General features: G+C 41.0%; 1 protein-coding gene across 1 annotated transcript in view; it reads left to right on the top strand.

Annotated features, from left to right (window-relative positions):
• LOC124039020 (calcium-dependent secretion activator 2-like) overlaps positions 1-26570 on the top strand; it is a 247437-nt gene that overhangs the window by 146468 nt on the left and 74399 nt on the right. The window contains exons 12-14 of the mRNA XM_046354908.1: positions 975-1111; positions 15917-16104; positions 26301-26402. Of these exons, the coding sequence (XP_046210864.1) occupies positions 975-1111; positions 15917-16104; positions 26301-26402 (427 nt within the window). The remainder of the gene's footprint in view (positions 1-974; positions 1112-15916; positions 16105-26300; positions 26403-26570) is intronic.

The following is a 26570-nucleotide window of genomic DNA, read 5'->3' as shown; positions in this document are numbered from 1 at the left end:
TAATCTGTCTGCAAACAATTGTTGGAAAAATGACTTGTCATGCACAAAGTATATGTCCTAACCGACTTGCCAAAACTAAAGTTTGTTCACAGGAAATTTGTGGAGTGGTTGAAAAACGAGTTTTAATGCCTCCAACCTAAGTGTATGGAAACTTCTGAATTCAACTGTATGTGCATTGATGCGTTCTTTTCAACAATGTTCTCTCCCTTCCCTGTCCATTCACTGGCTCTTTGTGTGACATTGAAAATATCCAGCCTTAGAGACAGACAATGAGATGTAGGACACAAACACACAAAAACACATTCACAGGCTCTATGTAGGAACAGTCATTAGGAAGGTCCACTGAAAAGGTGACCCTTAAGTTTCAAGGTCAAGGCTTATCCACCGCTGACCAAATGACTTACATTTTTTCAAGTGATGCTTTACCAAGACTAAGAATATCAGTGTCGTGACGAGACGCGTTACATGCTTGTGTTTGTGTCACTGTTTTTTCTCACATACTCTCACTTGTTGCAAGAGTTTCTGTCAGTTTCTCATATTTACAGCTGAAATTTGGAAACTGGATTTCACAGAGTATCTCAAGCCAATGGAGGTGGGAACTAATAACCAAAGCAGCGAAAACTGATGATGCCAATGCAGTCGAATAGATTTCCCTCCGTTTTACACTCCCGTTTCACGGTTGTACTCAAAGGTGTGAATTGCTGTGAGCAGATGTTCCGTCATTCTGTCTGCCTGTATGCTGGGATTTGATTTGAACAGGAGGGGTCTGTGCTGTCGGGGCTTGCAAAGTTGCGCTCCATTGTTCAGTAAAATGATCTATTTTCATTGATGGAGATGCAGGATGGAATGGATTTTTTTGGTTAACCGTTTCTCTATAGCTCTTCTACTCATTCGGCCTCTTACCCTTTCTCTGTCTGCTTTTACTCTCTCACTCACTCTCGCTCACTCTTTTTTTCTCTCTCCCACTCTCTCAGGTCTGGATTCCTCTCAGAGGCAGGGGGTAGAGGAGCTGATCTCTGCGGTGCCCTGTCGGTTCGACCACGCCGCCTTGTTCCCTTTTCTGCAGAAGCAGACCCTACAGCACCGGATGAATGACTCCTTCTCCTGCCTGGTGAGAGAAAGAGAGAGAGGGGCAGATAAAGATGGTCCTTAATTGAATGTTTACTTGTCTATATGCCAGACATTTTTGGAAAAAAAGGAGACAGGCCTCCAATTTTGGGAGGGGGAGAGAGAGTGGGAGAGAAATCCTCTGCTAGGCCTAGCTTTAGGACTCTGCGTGCAGCAAGAATCTCATGCCTCAGGGGTTTGTGAACTCTCACACTCAATGAAGGGGGATAAACGGTGCTAATCAATACTTCCCAAATAGAAACATGACCCACAGACAACTGCTGGGCCTATTCAGTGGAGAGGAAGCCAAAAGTCATGCATGGCACATAGAAGGGGTGTGGGGGGGGGGGGTGTACTTGGCCATATGTGCAATTCATATAGTGGTCAATTCCCTTTCAATTTCAGGAATTCAGCTATATGCAGATTTTGAATGTGAAATGTGTAATAGGCCATCTTTCAGATTCAAAATCAGATCCAATCCCTTTATATACTGCTATTGAGATTGAGTTGAGCATTGTCTCAAACAAACATCCGGTGAAAGTGCAGAGAGCCACATCAAATAACAGAAATACTCATCATAAACATTGATAAAAGATGCAAATGTTAAACATACAAATGCAGATAAACTTCTCCTTAATGCAACCGCTGTGTCAGATTTCAAAAAGGCTTTACAGCGAAAGCACACTATGCGATTATGTTAGGTCAGCTCCTAGCCACAGAAACCCATACAGCCATTTTCTAACCAAGGAGAGTGTTACAAAAGTCAGAAATAGCATTAAAATGAATCACTTACCTTTGATGATCTTCATCTGGTGGCACTTCCAGGTCTCCCTGTTTTGTTCGATAAAGTTAATCTTTGTCCAAATACCTCCATTTTGTTGGTGTGTTTTGTTCAGAAATCCAAAGGCACAATGCACACTCTCAAAACCAAGACAAAAAGTAAAAAAAGTACAATAAAAGATAGTAGAAACATGTCAAACGATGTTTAACCTCTTGCTTCTACCTGGCACGCAGGCGTCCCATCTAGAGCTGTGGAAATGCAAATGCGCTACGCTAAATGCTAATAGTATTAGTTAAAACTTAAACGTTCATTAAAATACACATGCAGGGTATTGAATTAAAGCTACACTCGTTGTGAATCCAGGCAACAAGTCAGATTTTTAAAATGCTTTTCGGCGAAAGCATGAGAAGCTATTATCTGATAGCATGTAACACCACAAAAGACCCGCAGGGGACGTAAACAAAATAATTAGCATATTCGGCGCTACACAAACCGCACAATAAAATATAAAACATTCATTACCTTTGACCATCTTCTTTGTTGGCACTCATAGATGTCCCATAATTACTATTGGGTCTTTTTTTCGATTAAATCGGTACATATATAGCCTAGATATCGTTCTATGTAGACTGTGTGATAAATGGAAAAAAATAACGTTTCATAACGTAACGTCATTTTTTAAAATTCAAAAAGTCGACGATAAACTTTCACAAAACACTTCGAAATACTTTTGTAATGCAACTTTGGGTATTAGTAAACGTTAATAAGCGATCAAATTAATCATGAGACGTAGTGTTTTCTATAGGGATCCATCTTGAAATACTGTCCGTCTATTTCTCAAACAAAATATCCGGTTGGAGACCGGAAGAAATGGGCTGTCTCTTGTTCGTTTGACCAAGAAACAAATCCTAGGCAAATGACAAGACTGTTGACATCGTGTGGAAGCTGTAGGTACTGCAACCTCAGCCATATTTAATGTCTTTCGCCCATAACAATGGGTTGAAGCGGCGGATGGATATATTTTTCCACTTTCAGTGATCAGATTTTCCTGCACTTTTCAATGAAACGCACGTTATGTTAAAGCCACAGCCGTGATTTAACCAGTTTTATAAACGTCTGAGTGTTTTCTATCCACACATACTAATCATATGCATATACTATATTCCTGGCATGAGTAGCAGGGCGCTGAAATGTTGCAAGATTTTTTACAGAATGTTTGAAAAAGTAGGAGGTAAGCATAACAGGTTAAATTCAATCCTCAGGTTGTTTTTGTCATAAATTATAAATAATATTTAAAGCTTCGTCAATGGAAAAGGTAAACAAGAAATGCCCACTCTCAATCACGTGCTTGGTTCATGGATGGACATTTCCACTGTCCTCTCATTGAAAGCAGTGTATCACCCTCATTTTTCAGAGTAAAAGCCTGAAACAATGCCTAAAGACTGGCCACATGTAGAGGAAGCCACAGAGCTCGTAAACTGGGTCCTAAGTCTTTGTATGGTGGATAGGCTTTCAATGGAAAAACAGCTTTTCAAAATAATAGTACTTCCTGGTTGGTTTTTCCTCTGGTTTTCGCCTGCCATATCAGTTCTGTTATACTCACAGACATTAGTTTAACAGTTTTGTAAACTTTATAGAGTATTTTCTATCCAAATCTACTAATTATATGCATATCCTAGCTTATGGGGGTAGCAGGCAGTTTAATTTGGGCACGCTTTTCATCCAAAATTCCGAATGCTGCCCCCTACCCTAGTGAAGTTAACATGGGATCATATACTTACAACTAAACTGGATATTATGTGAAAAAATACAGTACCAGTCAGATGTTTGGACACACCTACTCATTCCAGGGTTTTTATTTTTACAATTTTCTTTCATTGTAGAATAATGGTGAAGACATCAAAATGACAAAATAACCCATATGGAATCATGTAGTAACCAAAAAGGTGTTAAACAAATCAAAATATATTTCAGGTTCTTCAAAGTAGCCACCCTTTGCTTTGATAACACCTTTGCACATTCTTGGCATTCTCTGAATCATCTTCATGAGGTAGTCACCTGGAAACATTTCAATTAACAGGTGTGCCTTGTTCAAAGTTCATTTGTGGAATTTCTTTCCTTCTAAATGCGTTTGAGCCAATCAGTTGTGTTGTGACAAGGTAGGGGGGTTATACAGAAGATTGCCCTATTTGGTAAAAGACCAAGTCCGTATTATGGCAAGAAAAGCTCAAATAAGCAAAGAGAAACAACAGTCAATCATTACTTTAAGACATGAAGGGCAGTCAATACGGAACATTTCAAATACTTTGAAAGTTTCTTCAAGTGCAGTGGCAAAACCATCAGGCGCTATGATGAAACTGGCTCTCATGAGGACCGCCACAGGAATGAAAGAATCAGAATTGCCTCTGCTGCAGACCAAATAAATGCTTCATAGAGTTTAAGTAACAGACAAATCTCAACATTTACTGTTCAGAGGAGACTACGTGAATCAGGCCTTCATGGTCGAATTGTGGCAAAGAAACCACTACTAATGGACACCAATAAAAAGAAAAGACTAGCTTAGTCTGATGAGTCTAAATTTGAGATTTTTGGTTCCAACCGACGTGTCTTTATGAGACACAGAGTAAGTGAACGGATTATTTCCGCATGTGTGGTTCTAACTGTGAAGCAATGAGGAGGAGGTGTGATGGTGTGGGGGTGTGTTGCTGGTGACACTGTCTGTGATTTATTTAGTTTTCAAGGCACACTTAACCAGCATGGCTACCACAGCATTCTGCAGCGATACACCATCCCATCTGGTTTGCGCTTAGTAGGATTATAATTTGTTTTTCAACAGGACAATGACCCAACACACCTCAAGGCTGTGTAAGGGCTATTTTACCAAGAAGGAGACCCTAGCCTCTACAGTCACCAGACCTCAAGCCAGTTGAGAAGGTTTGGGATGAGATTGACTGCAGTGTGTGTGAGTGAAGAAAAAGCAGCCAACAATTGCTCAGCATATATGGGAACTCCTTCAAGACTGTTGGAAAAGTATTCCAGGTGAAGCTAGTTGAGAGAATGCCAAGAGTGTGCAAAGCTGTCATCAATGCAAAGGGTGGCTCCTTTGACGAATCTCAAATATAAAATATGTTTTGATTTGTTTAACAATTCTTTGGCTACTACTTGATTCCATGTGTTATTTAATTGTGTTGATGTCTTCGTTATTGTTCTACAATGTATAAAACAGTAAAAATAAAGAAAAACCCTTGAATGAGTAGGTGTGTCCAAACTTTTGACTGGTACTGTATATTTAGGACATATTTTCTTGTCTTCGTGTTTGTACACATGTAAAGGACACTCTTGAAAAGTGAGTCATGTTAAAAAGGTTAAGTTTGAGGCTTGTGACATCCCCCCCCCCCCCCCCCCCACACACACACACACACACACACACACACACACACGCATGAAGACTCTCTAATGCACACATACTAAGATTCTTCCTCATCAGTGTGAATGTGTTGCCAAACTAGTAGGTGGAATGGCCAGTCATGCTGAAACGGAATTATTATTCAGACACACACACGCCCACACACACACACACTCACACACACACCCTCCTCACCACGACACACTTCCTCCTTAGCCCTAGCAAAGCAATTAAGATCATTTTAATTAGAAATATCACAGCTGATGAATAGCTCTTAATTGCTTTGCGCTAGTCACATGAAGCTGAATACACTTGAATGAGGCCTTGAGAACAATGCTCAGAAAACAATTTGCTCTGTCAAAACCTCTGTTTGACAGAGCATATTGTGCCTTCAGAAAGTATGTCTTATTACACATTTTGTCATGTTACAGCCTGAATTCCAATTGGATTAAATCGTATTTTTCCCTCACCCATCTACACACAATACCCCATAATTACAAAGTGAAAAGATGTGTTTAGACATTTTAGCAAATGTATTCACACCCCTGAGTCAATAATATTACATGTTAGATTCACCTTTGGCATTGATTATAGCTGTGAGTCTGTCTGGGTAAGTCTCTTTGAGCTTTGAACACCTGGACTTTACCATATTTGCCCATTTATCATTTTCAAAAGGTTTCAAGATCTGTCAAATTGGTTGAGGATCATTGCTAGACAACCATTTAAGTCTTGACATAGTTTTCCAATCAGATTTAATGGGAAAATCGAGCCAAAACCACAAATTCCTTTAATTTACAGTGTTAACTAACACTAATATTTGAGAACAATATTTTTTGAGAACCTATGTTTCATTTTTGCATTATAATAAGGTTGGTAGCAACATGGAAAATCATTGTAGAAATCTGTTGCAGCTCAAGTCAACATCAAAATCCACAATGCAATGCTCTCTCTATGGGCTGGCTAGCCAATGTAGCTATCACAATAATACCAAAGACAGTTTTAACATGTAACGTAGATAGTTAATGCATTTTGCTTAGGCAATTTTACAACTAGCAATGTAGGGTTGTTGTCCTTGTCCTTGTTGGAAGGTGAACCTTCGCCCCAGGCCAAATCGTTAAATCTTGGTTTTTTATCAGACGAGAGAATTTTGTTTGTCATGGTTTGAAAGTCCTTTAGGTGCCTTTTGGCAAATTCCAAGTGGGCTGTCATGTACCTTTTACTGAGGAGTGGCTTCTGTCTGGCCACTTTACCATAAAGACTTGATTGGTAGAGTGCTGCAGAGATGGTTGTCGTTCTGGAAGGTTCTCCCATCTCCGTAGAGGAACTCTGGAGCTCTGTTCATCGGCCAGTATTGAAGTCTGATATGTATGATATATCGTTTCGTGATCTAATTTTAATTTTCCTATTATCTTCCTGTGTAGTGAGAGTGACTTTACCGTCCAGATTTCTGACTGCTTAAATGGCAATAAGTCAGATACTCCTGAAAACATTAAATGACCCAGGGAATCGATAGAACATCACTCAGAGATGCACAAGAACAATATAACATTCAAAATGGGTGACCCTTTCCTTTAAGTCAAAATTGTAACTCAGACACTCAGGAACATTCACTGTCTTCTTGGTAAGCAACGCTAGTGTAGATTTGTCTTTGTGTTTTAGGTTATTGTCCCGCTGAAAGGTGAATTCATCTCCCAGAGTCTGGTAGAAAGCAGACTGAACCAGGTTTTTCTCTAGGATTTTGCCTGTCCTTAGCTCCATTCCTTTACATTTTTATCCTGAAAAACTCCTCAGTCCTTAATGATTATGAGCATACCCATAACATGATGCAGCCACCACTATTGGATTTGCCGGACAATACACTTTCTTTGTATTCAGGACAAAAAGTGAATTGCGTTGCCACTTTTTTCAGTATTACTTTAGAGCCTTGTTGCTAACAGGATCTATTATGTACAGGCTAAGTCACTATTGGCTTCATGGTGAAATCCCAGAGGGGTTTCCTTCCTCTCTGGCAACTGAGGATGCCTGTATTTTTGTAGTGACTTGGTGTATTGATACACCATCAAAAGTGTAATTAATAACTTCACTATGCTCAAAGGGATATTCAATGGGTGTGTGTTTTTTTTCTATTTTCATCTAATGTATTTAGGCTTCCCATAACAAAGGGGTTGAATACTTATTGACTCCAGACATTTCAGCTTTTCATTTTTTATGAATTTATAAAGAAAATTGGAAAATATAATTAGACTTTGACATTATGGGGTATTGTGAGAAGTCCAGTGACAAAATTGATATTTTTTTTAAATTCAGGCAGTAATGCAATTATTTTGGGAAAAGGTCAAGGGGTGTGAACACTTTCTGAGGGCGCTGTAAGTCAACTGTAGCTGTCATAATACGTAGAATGTATGCACACATGACTGTAAGTCGCTTTGGATAAAAGCGTCTGCTAAATGGCATATATTATTATTATATTATAATGTAAATGAGCCGTTCATCATCTAGTGACATGAAGCAGTGTTTTAAAAAAAAGATTACATACATTTATTGAATAATTTGATTTTGACGGAAAGTAATACACCAACATCATGGACTCTTGTTTAAAATGGTGTACATGGTTGTTCTAATCTAAAGCAAATAAAATGTACATTTTAAAGTAAAACTTTTTTTATCAACATCTCCCTCCTTCCTATTTGTTTCTGCAATTTTGATTCGAAAGCCAAGTTCGAATCCCACAAAACCTTCTCCGCTGTGCAATCCGATTTCCGAGCTGGTCACGGGTGTCTTCATCGACATGGCCAAGGCTTTCGACTCTGTCAATCACCATATTCTTATCGGCAGACCCAATAGCCTAAGTTTCTCAAATGACTGCCTCAACTGGTTCACCTACTACTTTGCAGACATAGTTCTGTGTGTCAAATCGTAGGGCCTGTGTTCCGGACCTCTGGCAGTCTCTATGGGGGTACCACTGGGTTAAATTGTCGGGCCGACTATTTTCTCTGTATATATCAATAATGTCGTGGCCGCGTTTCCTTCCAGTTCTCTGCTGCCAGTGACTGGAACGAATTGCAAAAATCGCTGAAGCTGTAGACTTCTATTGCCCTCACTAACTTTAAACATCAGCTATCTGAGCAGCTAACCGATTGCTGCAGCTGTACATAGTCCATCTGTAAATAGCCCACTCAATCTACCTACCTCATCCCCATATTGTTTTTATTTACTTTTCTACTCTTATGCACACCAGTGTCTCTACCTGCACATGATCATCTGCTCATTTATCACTCGTGTTAATCTGCTAAATTGTTATTATTTCGCTACTATGGCCTATTTATTGCCTACCTCCTCACTCCATTTGCACACACTGTATATAGACATTCTTTTTTTCTGTTGTGTTATTGACTGTATGCTTGTTTATTCCATGTGTAACTCTGTGTTGTTGTTTGTGTCGCACTGCTTTGCTTTATCTTGGCCAGGTCGCAGTTGTAAAGGAGAACTTGTTCTTAGCTAGCTTACCTGAAGGTGAAATTTAAAAATGTAAAAATGTTTTTTATAAATATATAAATGTGCACACAACAGCCTATGTTCAACAGGTTAGGTTTTTCAAAAGGTGACACAACAACTTTAATTCTAGCTGGTTCCATTTTGCGAGGGGTCACATTTACAAGAGCTATGACACAGAGTTGACCAAGACCAGGCCAAGCAGATCTTTTGTCACTCAGCACACAGGAACCATGTTCGTTAGAGAGAGCTAACGAGGCAGTCAGCTCGTTAATGGCTAATTGAGCGGTCAGCGCCAAGACTTGAGTGGGCCATCTGTTTGTCACAGTGGAACATCTTGTCACATGCTGCCAGGCTGCAGGGCGCTCGGCTGTATTCTTTTGTAGTGTGATATTAATAGATCCAACAGAGAAATAGAGAACGATTCAGATGGAGAGAGGGAAAAAGAGAGAGACAACGATTCAGATAGAAAGAGAGAACGATTCAGATGGAGAGAGGGAGAAAGAGAGAATGAATAACTAAAGGGGGAGGGAGAATTTGAGAGGTAGGAGTGACAGAGCGATAGAAAAGGAAATGAAAGAAAGAATGCCTAAAAGGAAATGTGTGCTAAATGCCTCCTAGTCAGGTCATATCCAATTGTCTTAGTGGAGCCTGTTTTGATTGACTGTACAAAGAGTCTGCCAGTACATTAAGACATTAAGGAATCCTATTGTGTCCCAGTCCCTATCAGGATGGCTCAAGGTTGCTTTTATTTTCAGTATGAGGAAGACCAAAAAATTGGAGACGCTTACATGCTGACCAGACCGCGCGTGTCCGCGGGGATTTTGTCTACCCACACCAGACGCGATCAGGACACGCAGGTTGAAATATCAAAAACAACTCTGAACCAACTATATTAATTTGGAGACATGTCAAAAAGCATTAAACATTTATGGCTATTTAACTAGCTAGCTTGCTGTTGCTAGCGAACTTGTCCTGGAATATAAACATTGAGTTGTTACTTTACCTGAAATGCACATACTCTTCTACTCCGACAATTAATCCACAGATAAAATGGTAAACCGAGTTAGTTTCTAATAATCTCTCCTCCTTCATGCTTCTTTTTTGGACTTTATATGGCGGTTGGCAACCAACGTTAAGGTGCATATTACCACCACCAACTGGGCTGGAGTGTGGACCTCAGTTCATCTTTCAATCATCCACGTTGGGTATATGCTCCTAAAAACCAATGAGGAGATGGGAGAGGCAGGACTTACAGCATGTCAAGCATCACAACTAGAACCAAGTTATATTCTAGTGCCTGGCTGCGCAGACGCTCATTGACGCACGCAAGCATTGTGGGTGCAATGATTGAATAACATATATGTGTACATTTATTTTGCAATGCAACACGAGCGGTGTGGGCAGCATATTATCATTTGTATCCATCGACATGTTGTTGTTTCTGACAAAAAATATGAAAAAAGTATTTTATATTTATTCAGCCTTCCATGTAAAAGTATATCAAGAGCATTATTAATGTGAAAATAGAAACTAGCCAAACTCAGACAGGGGGCACAGTATTGCGCATGTCTGGGTTGCTCCCAAATCGAACCATATCCACCCAAAGAGTCTCGGTTACTATGCCAGGGATCTATTGGCGTTGTCGTGGGCGACTGCTCAGCGGAGGTGCTAATTTGTTAATATTCCTTCCGAGAGGAGTCTTAATTAGGTTTGTAAGATTCATGCCTAATTTTGTTATTATGCGCAGGATGAATGAACTAATGAATGTTCCAGGATTTCAGATCGCTCCAAACTTCCTATTTCACGCGTGACATTTTTTTTGCCAATGAATTAATTGTTTGTTGTTAACCTTGCGCTCCTTTGTTTATTTGTTGGAAATAGTCTGGGAGTTTCTCTTTAAATAAAAAAATCCACTGAAAACCACTAATTCTTATAATTTACAGTGTTAAATAACACTCATATGTGAGAACACAATTTTTTGTGAACAAACGTTTCATTTTGTCGTTGGTAAGGTTGGTAGCACCATGTGAAAATCTGTTGCTGCTCAAGTCAACTACAAAACCCACTACCATTGTCTCTATGGGGGCTGGCTGGCTGGCTAGGTAGCTAGCTAGCAAATGTACAGTAGGTACACACAATATCAGCATGTGAAGTAGCTAGTTAGCTATATTATTGCCTGAACAAACTGCACAATCAATTTAGTCTGGAATCTCACCATGTTCAACCTGCAGATCGATGTGCCTCAGAGTGTGACATTCGTAATGGCCATGCAACGGCACCATGCAATGCACCCTGGACTAAAGAGGCAGACAAATAGGATAAATGTGGTGGACATTCTGTTAAATTACACACAGGAATATCGCAAAAATATGATCAATATTGAAATCTACATGTATGTTATACAATTTCGCAATCGAAAAGTTGTTTTCCTATTAACTTCCAGTGTATTGAGAGCTGCTTTATCGCAATGCTGCGTCATGCCGGCCAAATTTCTGCCTGCTTGAACAGCAATAGTTCGGATACACATGAAACATGAAATGACCCAGGGAATCAATATAACATCTCTCAGAGATGCACAAAAACAATATAACATTCAATATGGGTGAATCTTTCCTTTAACAGCTTATTGCAGAGGGTTGTATCTTAGCTGTATGCTCTATTTACAGTGATACTTGAGCTTCTGTCATAGCTCCTGCTTTAAACTCATAGATCGCCTTCATTTTTTTGTTTGAAGATGTCTACTCTAGTTTTGAAAATGAATGTGTACTTTAGGATTTAACATAAATTAATTGTTCAATTAAATACAAATCATCTAGTTTCCAATCAATAGAATGTTTGTAATGAACTTCGTCTGTTGTTTGGAGAGAGTCAGACCGAAATGCAGCGTGTAGGTTACTCATGACTTTTAATGAAGAAAATACGGTACATGAAATAACTGAAAATACGAAAACAACAAACGAGTGAAACTAATTACAGCCTATCTGGTGACTAACACAAAGACAGGTACAATCACCCACGAAATACAACGCGCACTCAGGCTGCCTAAATACGGTTCCCAATCCGAGACAACGAGAATCAGCTGACTCCAATTAGGAATCGCCTCAGGCAGCCAAGCCTAACTAGACACACCCCTACTAATACACACTCCCAATTAATACAAACCCCAATACGAAATACAACATATAAACCCATGTCACACCCTGGCCTACCCAAACATATAACAAAAACACAAGATACAATGACCAAGGCGTGACAGAACCCCCTCCCTCTAAGGTGCGGACTCCGGGACGCACCTCAAGAGCACAGGGAGGGTCCGGGTGGGCGTCTGTCCATGGTGGCGGTTCTGGCTCGGGACGTGGACCCCACTCCATAAATGTCCTAGTTCCTCCCCTTCGCGTCCTAGGATAATCCACCTTCTCCGCCGACCATGGCCTAATAGTCCTCACCCTCATCCCCACATAACTGAGGGGCAGCTCGGGACCGAGGGGCAGCTCGGGACCGAGGGGCAGCTCGGGACAGAGGGGCAGCTCGGGACAGAGGGGCAGCTCGGGACAGAGGGGCAGCTCGGGACAGAGGGGCAACTCAGGATAGAGGGCCAACTCAGGATAGAGGGGCATCTCAAGACAGCGGGGCAGCTCGGGACAGAGGGGCAGCCCGGGACAGAGGAGCAGCCCGGGACAGAGGGGCAGCCCGGGACAGAGGGGCAGCCCGGGACAGAGGGGCAGCCCGGGACAGAGGGGCAGCCCGGGACCGAGGGGAAGCCCGGTACTGAGGGGAAGCCCGGTACTGAGAGGAAGCTCAGTACTGAGAGGAAGCTCAGGCAGGTAGTAGGCTCCGGTAAATCCTGGCTGGCTGGTGGACCTGGATGATTAAGGTTGTCTGGCCGATCTAGAAGATCTTGGCAGACTGGCACTTCTGGCGGATCCTGGCAGACTGGCACTTCTGGTAGATCCTGGCAGACTGGTGACGCTGGGCTGACTGGCGGCACTGGGCAGACAGGAGACTCCGGCAGCGCAGGAGAGGAGAAAGGCTCTGGCTGCGCTGAACAGGCAAGGCGCACTGGAGGCCTGGTGCGTGGTGCTGGGACTGGTGGTACTGGCGCGAGGACACGCACAGGAAGCCTGGTGCGGGGAGCTGCTACCGGAGGACTGGTGTGTAGAGGTGGCTCTGGATAGACCGGACCGTGCAGGTGCACTGGAGCTCTTGAGCACCGAGCCTGCCCAAGCTTACCTGGCTCGATGCCCACTCTAGCCCGGCCAATAGGAAGGGCTGGTATGAGTCGCAGCTGGCTCTGCACCCGCACTGGAAACACCGTGCGCTCCATAGCATAACACGGTGCCTGCCCGGTCTCTCTAGCCCAACGGTGAGCACAGGGAGTATGCGCAGGTTTCCTACCTGGCATAACTATTCTCCCTTTTAGCCCCCCCCAATATTTTTTGGGGGGTGACATTCCGGTTTCCAACCGCGTCGCCGTGCTGCCTCCTCATACATGCGCCTCTCCGCTTTAGCTGCCTCTATTTCCTCCTTGGGACGGCGATATTCTCCCGGCTGCTCCCAGGGTCCTTGACCGTCTAATTCCTCCTCCCATGTCCAAATCTCCAAATGATGCAGTCTCTCCCATTGCAACTGCTCTTCACGATTAACAGGGAGAGTAGGCTCAGGTCTATTCTCTGACTCAGCCACTCTCTCTCTGCGCTTTCCCCCTTTACCTTCGGTTTTCGCTCTGTATAGCAATGCTTTCCTTCTCGATTCCATACGTGTATAGCCCTCTTCGCATTGCTGTAGTGAATCCCAGGCGGGCTCCTGCACTCGCTCTGGGTCGGCCGCCCACCTGTCGATTTCTTCCCACGTCGTATAATCCCTGCTTCTGCCGTCCATATCGTCCTCCTTTAGCTCCTGCCAGTTCACACGCTGCTCGGTCTGTGAATGGTGGTGGGTGATTCTGTAATGAACTTCGTCTGTTGTTTGGAGAGAGTCAGACCGAAATGCAGCGTGTAGGTTACTCATGACTTTTAATGAAGAAAATACGGTACATGAAATAACTGAAAATACGAAAACAACAAACGAGTGAAACTAATTACAGCCTATCTGGTGACTAACACAAAGACAGGTACAATCACCCACGAAATACAATGCACACTCAGGCTGCCTAAATACGGTTCCCAATCCGAGACAACGAGAATCAGCTGACTCCAATTAGGAATCGCCTCAGGCAGCCAAGCCTAACTAGACACACCCCTACTAATACACACTCCCAATTAATACAAACCCCAATACGAAATACAACATATAAACCCATGTCACACCCTGGCCTACCCAAACATATAACAAAAACACAAGATACAATGACCAAGGCGTGACAATGTTGGCATAAAAGGCATAACTATGGCCCATAGTCTGGTCTAATTGGAATGCTCTCTTCTATGGATCCCTAGACTTTTTCCACATTTTGATACATTACAGCCTTATTCTAAAATGGATCAAAAATATTTTTTAAATCCTCAGCAATCTATACACAATACCCTTTAATGACAAAGAGAAAACAGTTTTTTAGAAATGTTTCCATTTAAAATGAAATAAAACAGACATACCTTATTTACATAAGTATTCTAACCCTTTGCTATGAGACATGAAATTGAGCTCAGCTATATCCTGTTTCCATTGATCATCCTTTAGATGTTTCTGCAACTTAATTGGAGTCCACCTGCGGTCAAATCAATTGATTGGACATGATTTGGAAAGGCACACACCTGTCTATATAAAGTTCCACAGTTGACCGTGCATGTCAGAAGAAAAACCAAGCCATGATGTCGAAGGAATTGTCTATAGAGCTCCGAGACAGGATTGTGTCCAGCCACAGATCTGGGGAAGGGTACCAAAAAATGTATGCATCATTGAGGGTCCCCAATAACGCAGTGGCCTCCACCATTCTTAAATGGAAGATGTTTGGAACTACCAAGACTCTTCCTAGAGTTGACTGCCCAGCATAACTGAGTGGAAGCTACTCCTCAGTAAAAGGCACATCATAGCCCACTTGGAGTTTGCCAAAAGGCATCTAAAGACTCTGACCATGAGAAACAATATTCTCTGGTCTGATGAAACCAAGATTGAAATCTTTGGCCTGAATGCCAAGCGTCATGTCTGGAGGAAACCTGGCACACTCCCTACGGTGAAGCTTGGTAGTGGCAGCATCATGCTGTGGGGATGTTTTTCAGCACCAGGGACTGGGAGACAAGTCAGGATCGAGGCAAAGATGGAGCAAATTACAGAGAGATTTTTGATGAAAACCCTGCTCCAGAGAGGTCATGACCTCAGACTGAGTCGAAGGTTCCCCTTCCAACAGGACAACGACCCAAAGCACTCAGCCAAGACAATGCAGGAATGGCTTCGGTACAAGTCTCTGAATGTCCTTGAGAGGCCCAGCCAGAGGCTGGACTTTAACCCGATCTAACATCTCTGGAGAGACCTGAAAATAGCTGTGCTGCAACACTCCCCATCCAACCTGTCAGAGCTTAAGAGGATCTGCGGAGAAGAATAGGAGAAACTCCCCAAATATAGGTGTGCCAAGCTTGTAGCATTATACCCAGGAAGACTTCAGGCTGTAATCTCTGTCGAAGGTACTTCAACACAGTACTGAGTAAAGGGTCTGAATACTTATGTAAATTTTACATTTTGTATAAATTAGCAAACATTTCAAAAAAAAAATTTAAAATTTTTTTTTGCTTTGTCATTATGGGGTATTGTGTGTAGATTGAGGGGGCAAAAAACAATTTAATCCATTTTAGAATAAGGCTGTAATGAAACAAAATGTGAAAGTGAAGGGGTATGAATACTTTCTGAATGCACTGTACATCCCCCGCTGTGGTGGGGATCATGGTTCGATACCCACATCAGCCCTACACATGTCGAATCCCTTTATTCTTCTCCCTACTTATCTGCTCCCATCCTTTTACAAGTATATTCAAATGTGTGTAAGTAGTTCGGAATTCCAATCTCCGGCCCCCAAAAAAGAAGCCATAATTATCTATCAATTGTTTTCAACAGATTCCAGTCAGAGACCATCTGTGGCAGGCTCCCCAATAACTCAAAGCTGTCCTCTCTAGCCTGTCTTCTGTTTGTGTCCACAGGGATGGTTCAGTCCAGGTCAGGTGTTTGTACTGGATGAGTACTGCGCCCGCTACGGTGTGAGGGGTTGCCACCGCCACCTCAGCTACCTCCGGGACCTGATGGAGTACTCTGGGAACGACGTCCTGGTCGACCCCACCCTCCTGCATTACAGCTATGCTTTCTGCGCCTCCCACATTCATGGCAACAGGTACATACATTGACAAGCTCCACAAACAAGTTACAAAAGTGTAGTATACTGTTTTTACTGTTTGATTAACTGAAATGTTGTCTCCGGAGCTTCAGATGGTCAGTGTCAAGAAAACAATATCAATAACTCGTAAAAAGACTCGATGTTGTTCACACACTTCCATTCTTTGCCCCTACACACAGACAGTGCATTTGGAAAGTATTCAGACCCATTCCCCTTTTCCTAATTTTGTTACATTACAGCCTTTTTCTAAAATGGATTAAAATAAAATAAAATCTCATAAATCTACACACTATACCCCATAATGACAAAGTGGAAACATTATTATTATTATTTTATTTTTCTTATACAGAAAAACCTTATTTACATAAATATTCAGACCCTTTGCTATGAGACTTGAAATTGAGCTCAGGTGCATCCTGTTTCCATTGCTTATCCTTGAGATGTTTCTACAACTTGATTGGAGTCCACCATGATTTGGATAGGCACATACCTGTCTATATAAGGTCCCACAGATGACAGTACATGTCAGAGCTAAAAACTAAGCCATGAGGTTGAAGGAATTATCCGTAGAGCTCCGAGTCAGGATTGTGTCGAGGGACCGATCTGGGGAAGGGTAGAAAAAAAATTGAAGGTCCCCAAGAACACAGTGGCCTCCATCGTTCTTAAATTGAAGAAGTTTGGAACCACCAAGACTCTCTCTAGAGCTGTCCGCATGGCCAAACTGAGCAATCGGGGAAGAAGGGCCTCGGTCTGGTAGGTGACTGTCCTGTGAGGATCAGAATGGGTCAGATCAGACTGGTGGGAGGGTAACAGTAACCAGGCCTCTCTCTCTCCCACAGAGGGGAGGGAGAGCTGCTGGATGGTTGACCGTTCACACTCTGTCATAAATTAAGCAGGAGAGAACTATCTCTTTACCCTTTGGTATCAACTAAAGGAATGCCTTTGACACAGACACTTTTGCCGCCCAAAACTCTAACGTCCAAAAGTGGACAATGGAACAATAATTCTAACATGGGGAATGTGAGAAATGGTCAGTTGGGAGATGGAGACAATTAATGTCATATTGTTTTTCATTTTGTGATGTTATTAAAAACTATGGACCAAATACTGTAACTTGGAAAGAATACCCCCTTTATATGTCAAGTTTCATCCAATATGTTGTACATATAATATGAAAAATGAGGAAAGTATTTCTGTTAAGAGAGGACTGTGATTTTAGGAGTGATAAGAGATCACTTCTAATCGTATCCTTTGCACAGTAAATAGCCACGCCCCGAGTGAGGTCAGAGAGCTTGTCAGCATGACGGAACACCCCTTTTGGCCAGAGTACATAAAAAGCCTTTGTAACGAAATGAACATTAGACCAGGAAACGTGAGGCGAGAGCTACAAATTTTAATGTAGCTGTAGCTCATGTCCGAATCCTGAATACCAACACGAGGAGGAAGAGGTGAGAAGCTCACCTCAGACAATCACTGGTATAGCTGATTAGCGGTCTAAGTCAGATATTGAGAAAAGCGAATCTAAGTGAGACTATCCTATTACGCTCATCACCAATGGGAATCGTTGGCATGGCTGGTTATCTTCCAGAGTGAACAACAACAGAAGACAGGAAAGGCAGACCCCTTTCGGACAATCAGAGCCATACAGCCGGAAGGCCAACAACTTTCCAAGAAGACTTGGTTCCCACGGAGATAAATGACGAACAAAGGCATTTCACACTTACAGTTGAAGTCAGAAGTTTACATACACCTGAGCCAAATACATTTAAACTCAGTTTTTCACAATTCCTGACATTTAATCCTAGTAAAAATTCCCTGTCTTAGGTCAGTTAGGATCACCACTTTATTTTAAGAATGTGAAATGTCAGAATAATAGTAGAGAGAATGATTTATTTCAGCTTTTATTTCTTTCATCACATTCCCAGTGGGTCAGAAGTTTACATACTATTCTGCCCTTGAGTTATGTTCCCATGCAAAACTAGACAGGTAGCTAACAACTAAGTCTTCAATAAAACTCCCAAGGCGTGACTTTTCTTGAATGAATATATTGAAAACGTTTATGTTGTGAAACTGCAAAATACAGAAAAGAATATACTTTAGTGTTCAATTCACACCGACATACTGTAGCTGTACATTAAACATTTGAAGTTGCATAAATACAAAGCACGCGCTAAGGTACCATGCATTTGGCATGATGCCAAACCATATAGCTAATAACCATATGGTAATTGGCTCCTTTCATTACTCTAATAATGTATAACCATCAATGTAGAATAACAAAGCATATTACACTAGAAACAGTAACAAAACTACAGTATTGTACATTTTACAATTTGTTTGCATGACGCATGAGCAAAGTAATACAGCTAACGACATACATTAAATGCATTGCAATTTGTGAGTAAATGCAACCAACATTGATATGTAAGCAACTCTATCAATAACAAGATTATCATCATTAGCTAAATGCTTGAATCGAACTTGCAAACAAATATTTTTCCAGGGCTGAAGCGTGACAAGAAATAACTACATTGAAAGACCTGCACCGTAGCGTTGTTTGTAGCTGTTTCTATGCGTGCAAAACAAATTCTGTACTTCCTATTTGCGTCGTCTTTCTAAGTACCAGAAAGCGCCACTAGGGGGCAAATAACACCATTGAACACAATGAAAATCCAATTTAACCATTGTAATAAAATAATCTGTTACCTTCTAACAGGATGGCAGCACACATACACTCAATTAGTATTTGGTAGTATTGCCTTTAAATTGTTTAGCTTTGGTCAAACGTTTCGGGTAACCTTCCACAAGATTCCCACAATAAGTTGGGGGATTTTTTGCCCATTCCTCCTTACCGAGCTGGTGTAACTGAGTCAGGTTTGTAGGCCTCCTTGCTTGTACACGCTTTTTCAGTTCTGCACACAAATTTTCTATAGGATTGAGGTCACGGCTTTGTGATGGCCACTGCAATACCTTGACTTTGTTGTCCATAAGCAATTTTGCCACAACTTTGGAAGTATGCTTGGGGTCATTGTCCATTTCGAAGACCCATTTGTGACCAAACTTTAACTTCCTGACTGATGTCTTGAGATGTTGCTTCAATATATCCACATAATTTCCCATTCTCATGATGCCATCTATTTTGTGAAGTGCACCAGTCCCTCCTGCAGCAAAGCACCCCCACAACATGATGCTGCCACCCCCGTGTTTCACGGTTGGGATGATGTTCTTCCGCTTGCAAGCCTCCTCCTTTTTCCTCCAAACATAATGATGGTCATTATATAACAATGGTCGCATTTCTTCAGAAAGTGTGATCTTTGTCCCCATGTGCAGTTGCAAACCGTAGTCTGGCTTTTTATGGCAGTTTTGGAGCAGTGGCTTCTTCCTCGTTGAGCGTCCTTTCAGGTTATGTCGATATAGGACTCGTTTTACTGTGGATATAGATACTTTTGTACCTGTTTTCTCCAGCATCTTCACAGGGTTCTTTGCGATTGTTCTGGGATTGATTTGCACTTTTCGCACCAAAGTACGTTCATCTCAAGTAGACAGAATGTGTCTCCTTCCTGGGCGGTATGATGGCTGCATGGTCCCATGGTGTTTATACTTGCGTACTATTGTTTGTACAAATGAACGTTGTACCTTCAGGTGTTTGGAAATTGCTCCCAAGGATGAACCAGACTTATGGAGGTCTACAATTTTTTTATGAGGTCTTGGTTGATTTCTTTAGACTTCCCAATGATGTCAAGCAAAGAGGCACTGAGTTTGAAGGTAGACCTTGAAATACATCCACAGGTACACCTCCATTTGACTCAAATTATGTAAATTAGCCTATCAGAAGCTTCTAAAGCCATTACATAATTTTCTGGAATTTTCCAAGCTGTTTAAAGGCACAGTCAACTTAGTGTATGTGAACTTCTGACCCACTGGAATTGTGATACAGAAGTATATGTGAAATAATCTGTTTGTAAACAATTGTTGGAAAAATGACTTGTGTCATGCACAAAGTAGATGTCCTAACTGACTTACCAAAACTGTAGTTTGTTAACAAGACATTTGTGGAGTGGTTGTAAAACGAGTTTTAATGATTCCAACCTAAGTGTATGTAAACTAGTTATAATGATTCCAACCTAAGTGTATGTAAACTAGTTATAATGATTCCAACCTAAGTGTATGTAAACTAGTTATAATGATTCCAACCTAAGTGTAACTAGTTTACATACACTTAGGTTGGAATCATTATAACTAGTTTACATACACTTAGGTTGGAATCATTATAACTAGTTTACATACACTAAGGTTGGAATCATTATAACTAGTTTACATACACTTAGGTTGGAATCAAACTAGCTATAATGATTCCAACCTAAGTGTATGTAAACTATTTACACTTAGGTTGGAATCATTATAACTAGTTTACATACACTTAGGTTGGAATCATTATATGTAAACTAGTTATAATGATTCCAACCTAAGTGTATGTAAACTAGTTATAATGATTCCAACCTAAGTGTATGTAAACTAGTTATAATGATTCCAACCTAAGTGTATGTAAACTAGTTATAATGATTCCAACCTAAGTGTATGTAAACTAGTTATAATGATTCCAACCTAAGTGTATGTAAACTAGTTATAATGATTCCAACCTAAGTGTATGTAAACTAGTTATAATGATTCCAACCTAAGTGTATGTAAACTAGTTATAATGATTCCAACCTTAGTGTATGTAAACTAGTTATAATGCTTCCAACCTTAGTGTATGTAAACTAGTTCTAATGATTCCAACCTTAGTGTATGTAAACTAGTTATAATGATTCCAACCTAAGTGTATGTAAACTAGTTATAATGATTCCAACCTAAGTGTATGTAAACTAGTTATAATGATTCCAACCTAAGTGTATGTAAACTAGTTATAATGATTCCAACCTTAGTGTATGTAAACTAGTTATAATGATTCCAACCTAAGTGTATGTAAACTAGTTATAATGATTCCAACCTAAGTGTATGTAAACTAGTTATAATGATTCCAACCTAAGTGTATGTAAACTAGTTATAATGATTCCAACCTAAGTGTATGTAAACTAGTTATAATGATTCCAACCTAAGTGTATGTAAACTAGTTATAATGATTCCAACCTAAGTGTATGTAAACTAGTTATAATGATTCCAACCTAAGTGTATGTAAACTAGTTATAATGATTCCAACCTAAGTGTATGTAAACTAGTTATAATGATTCCAACCTAAGTGTATGTAAACTAGTTATAATGATTCCAACCTAAGTGTATGTAAACTAGTTATAATGATTCCAACCTTAGTGTATGTAAACTAGTTATAATGATTCCAACCTAAGTGTATGTAAACTAGTTATAATGATTCCAACCTAAGTGTATGTAAACTAGTTATAATGATTCCAACCTAAGTGTATGTAAACTAGTTATAATGATTCCAACGTAAGTGTATGTAAACTAGTTATAATGATTCCAACCTAAGTGTATGTAAACTAGTTATAATGATTCCAACCTAAGTGTATGTAAACTAGTTATAATGATTCCAACCTAAGTGTATGTAAACTAGGTCTTTGCATCCAGAAAATGTTTCACATCCAACAAATAGTTATAATCAAATATAATAATATTATTATATTATTATATATATATTATATATATATTATATCATAATATTTTCAGGATGTTTAACACTAACACGTATCCATTGGTCATTTTCTCAAAGGCACAAGTTATTAGTTTATTGTATTTAATCCGATATTAGCAGTATACCTTGGCCACTTGTCGGCTTAACAGCTCCACTCTGTTCCCTATTTACTGTTCTCTTACGGCTAATAGTTTCCCACTTACCTCAAATAACCCCTGCTTGACTTCCCCTGTGATAAATGCTAATATATGTGCTTTCTCTCTTTGCTCAGTAATTTAGCAAATTAGAACAGTAATGATTAGCCTCTCTAAGTAATCACCACGTATAAATGTGAGAGATTGCTGGAACTGGCTTTTTGTCAGTTGGAGCCCTAATTTGAATAATTGATGCCTATTCAGTAGTCTCCATGTTGCCTGGGGGGGTGTGGAATGGAGAGGAGGCATTGAGTAGCATGAGGCCACAGACCGAGAGAATGGAGGTAGTTTTATGCAACAGCCTTAAGCAATCTTCTTGTCTTGTCAAAAGTGCTGGTCCTGTTTCTAAACAAAGGTGAAGGACCTTGGCGAATGTGTACTTTATTTAAAAAATATATTAATTATATGAAATCTGTCAGATCTACTGTGTACAAAAACACATGCCCTTTCTTTGTGATGTGTGTGTGTGTGTGCGCGTACCCCTGCATTTTGGGATTAGCCTATGCACTTGGAGACCAATAGTTGTCAAAGAATTGGTTGATTTGAGGATAATATTTCCTTATCAGAGCTGTCATTTTTAGGTTCTCAGTTAATTGGTTAGAGGCTGTTGCACAAAATTAAATTTCTACCAGATAATGTAAGTCTCTATGTAACACTCTGTGTACAATGTTTGTGAATGTGGCTTGTGATTTCTGGAAAAAAAGTTGTCCTTGCTAACTTTGAAACAACGTTTGTGGATCACTGGTTTTGATTGACTTTTGATTGAGCTTTCCCACCGCCATGGGTTCGTGCAGGTTTGGCTTCCATCTTCACGGAGACAGGTGTGTTTGGGAGCAGAGCAAGGCTAAAGGAGTCCATGGCAAGGAGGGCCAAAGGGCAGCACTGTGAGCTGTTATGAGCCGTGTGGAAAGTGACAGTGGACACATCATCTCCTGCTCACCTCTCTCTTACCTGTCACTTCCTATCCCCCTGCTTCTCAAAGATGTCCGGCTCTCATGAGCTCAGAATGTGACAGGAGCTTTTACTTCTGCAACCCCGACTCCCCCATGCCACCCATCCCGTGTCTCCTAACTGTCACCCATCCCCGTTCCCCAGGCTGCTAAAGGGAGGAGACACACACAGTGCCCTGCCACGCATGGCCGCTACCTCACCGTCAGATGACGCCCACTCCATCGGATGTGATTAACCCAGAGATCCTGAGGTTTGGAGCGTGTTCGAACATGACAGTCAACACTTACAGATGAGCCATATCCACTGTAAACACCCTGACAGTAACCTACAGCCCCATCCTGGAGCCTGTTAACCCTTTGTGAGTGGGGGTCAGCGTTTAGCCTCCACTCAAACACGCTCGCTTCATTTAGCAGCAACAATGCCTCTGCCCTCGACAAGCTGTTGCACTGCATCCAACTCTGACGTGTGCAGCCAAGCATGACGGGAAGTTTGATTGGATTTGATAGCAGTCAGAGAAAAGCTATTATGGGAAAGCCAGTTACAAGCACAGGGGCTATACTTTATATTTGAATGGCCTATCAGGGTATTTTACCCTGTTGCCAACCATTTTTGGTTAAACAACGCTGGCTTAGAATGCTGGTACACTTTGAATGTGACAAGGATGTCAACATAGAGGTGTTATGTATCAGAGGACTGAACAACTGAAGTGAGAGTCTATTTCTTATCTGACTCCATACTACAAAACTGTCGGTTTTGACCAACCTTGCAATCTGGTGTTTTGCTTGTGTTAATGTTATTATATTTGTATAATTCAATTTCAGCAACTGGTCAGCTCTCAGGATCCATGGACTGGGACTAAGGTCGAGTGTGTGAGGCTTAGTGTTTGGCCAAAGGCTGAAGATGGGGAAGCTGCAAAACATGACCCTTATACCTTCAGCTGGACATTTGGGCTGGAGTGTGAGGGAGGAACTGAACAAGAAATCCACTGCCTTCTTTTTACCTCGACATGAAAGAAAATGTCCTTTGCCATCACATGAGTGAGCACACTCACCCACCCCTCCTAGCGCTATCCTTTTTGTGTTCCTTTGCGATTAGCTGGTGCTTGTTAAAGGGGGTTGCAGCCGGGGGGGGTTAATGAATTGACAGATTTAGGGAACAACAGGGTTTACAAGTTGTCCTTACAAGTGTGGTTGTGAAGAGAGGGCTGCTTTCATTGTAGACCAGGGCCTTTTGGTAATTAAGCGTAAAGGAGTTGAAGTGACGGCCTTATCTTCATAATAATAATACATGGGACTTAAATAGTGATTTTCACTGGCCCAGAGTCACTTTACAATTGTAGAAACTAAACATTAAAACAACGAGAGAGAGAGAGGGAGAGAGGGAGAGGGAGGAGAGAGGGAGAGGGAGAGGAGAGAGAGAGAGGGAGAGAGGAGAGAGGAGAGAGAGAGAGAGAGAGAGGAGAGAGAGAGAGAGAGAGAGAGAGAGAGAGAGAGAGAGAGAGAGAGAGAGAGAGAGAGAGAGAGAGAGAGAGAGAGAGAGAGAGAGAGAGAGAGAGAGAGAGAGAGAGAGAGCCCTGTTGCTGGAGCTTGGAACTGAGAAAGGCAAGGTGGCCTGCTGTGGTGGAGCGGAATGAGCGTATGGGTTGGTAGATGAAGAAGGTCAGAGAGGTAAAGGGGGACAAGGTGGTGATGAGCTTTGTTGGTCAGAAGGAGGATCTTGTCATAACACGGTGGGAGACAGAGAGCTAGTGGAGTTCACAGCAGATGGGGTGATTTTTTTTTTGCCAGGACTTAGTGTAGGTAAGGAGTTGGGCTGCAGAGTTCTGAACCATTTCTGCTTATGGAGGGAGCCAGCAATGGTGAGTTGTTCAGACAGGAATGATTAATTAGCTTTAGGAGGACGGTACACAAGGGTAGTGGTCATGGAGCAGAATTCCCTGTTTTAGGTCTGTTAGGATCACCACTTTATTTTCAGAATGTGAACTATCAGAATAATAGTAGAGAGAATGATTTCTTTAGATTTTTGGATGATGTTAAGCAAAAAGGCAATGAGTTTGAAGGTAGGCCTTGAAATACATCCATAGGTACACCTCCAATTGACTCAAATGATGTCAGAAGCTTCTAAAGCCATGACATCATTTTCTGGAATTTTCCAAGCTGTTTAAAGGCACAGTCAACTTAGTGTATGTAAACTTCTGACCCACTGGAATTGTGATACAGGGAATTATAAGTGAAATAATCTGTTTGTAAACAATTGTTGGAAAAATTACTTGTGTCATGCACAAAGTAGATGTCCTAACTGACTTACCAAAACTATAGTTTGTTAACAAGAAATTTGTGGAGTGGTTGAAAAACTAGTTTTAATGACTCCAACCTGTAAACTTCCGTCTTCAACTGTAAACTGTATTGTCACTACATTTCTTGCGCAAAAATTTTTTTTTACAAAGTCATTTATTACAGCCAATTACCTTTGTACATTTCAAATGTGTGATACATTTTTTTACTCTAAAACCAGGCACATTTTTGATAGGATGGTTTACACTAATTTATTCTATAATTATCTTAGAGGTTTTTGTTTTCTAGTAGTCACTTGGCAGAGTAAAAACAGACAACAACAAAAACACACAAACAATTAGTAAATTCTTCATATGCAATACACAGATCAGTTTCTCCGTTTCGACTTAGTTTTCATTTCAAACTTCAAGTCACGAATATTGTTGCAGATGCCTGTCATTCTCCCCTGTTAGAGGCTAATACATCATGGTCAGGAGCTCACTGCATAGGCTTTTATAAGCACAACACAGACAACCTCTCCCCCACTCTTCCCGGTGAAAGTGAGTGTCGTTTTGAGGGCACGCCTATCTCGTTCATCTGAAAATAGCCCTGGAAGTCAAGGTTAGCAGTCTGGGTAGTGATTGCATTTTCTTCTCTTTCCCCAGAGTGCCTATTCATACAGAGGCAAGAAGGGAATGGGTTCATTGCTAACCTTAAAAGGGCAATCTGCAATTGCTACATCCATTTTCAGACTTTAAAATGAATGATATACAGCCATTGATTCTTGAATATTACTCATAAAGACCTCATGAGCTTAGTTCAACTGTCTAACCTCATCAGAACCCCAAAATATAAGCTTGTTTTATTCTATTGTTTGTAAACCATAGCATTGTAAACAAACCCTGTATAGCTTCAAAACATGGTTAAAAGTATAATTTTGATTTAATTTATGGTCAGCCCTTGCATCCATAGCACAGTCTATGAATTTGAGATTGGTTAGTTTTCTCCAACCCCATCCCTAAGCCATGTACCCCAACAAGTGTTGGTGTATTTTGTTGTTGTTTGGACTGCAGATTGCCCCTTTAATGAAATGATCATCAAGAATTTGTATGTGTATTTTTTTTTTAGGCCGGATGGAATGAGCACAGTGACTGAGGAAGAGAGAGAACAGTTTGAGGACATAAGAGGCCGTCTCCTGAGTCTATTGGACAACCAGATCATCCATTTTAGGTACTACTTCCTCTACGATTGACGTGATTACACACGATGGTATGTCATAATATTTCTCAGTAATGCACTTGTAACTGAGTATAATAAGAACTTTCATCACATTTAAACAAGTGTGAAATACTGTATATTGGATTTTTGGTCCAATATACAGTAAGCCTAACAGTTAGA

The sequence above is a fragment of the Oncorhynchus gorbuscha genome, linkage group LG01 (assembly GCF_021184085.1).
Source record: "Oncorhynchus gorbuscha isolate QuinsamMale2020 ecotype Even-year linkage group LG01, OgorEven_v1.0, whole genome shotgun sequence".
NCBI lineage: Eukaryota > Metazoa > Chordata > Actinopteri > Salmoniformes > Salmonidae > Oncorhynchus > Oncorhynchus gorbuscha.
The sequence above is the reverse complement of the archived record's forward strand: the minus strand, read 5'-3'. Positions and strand labels throughout refer to the sequence as shown.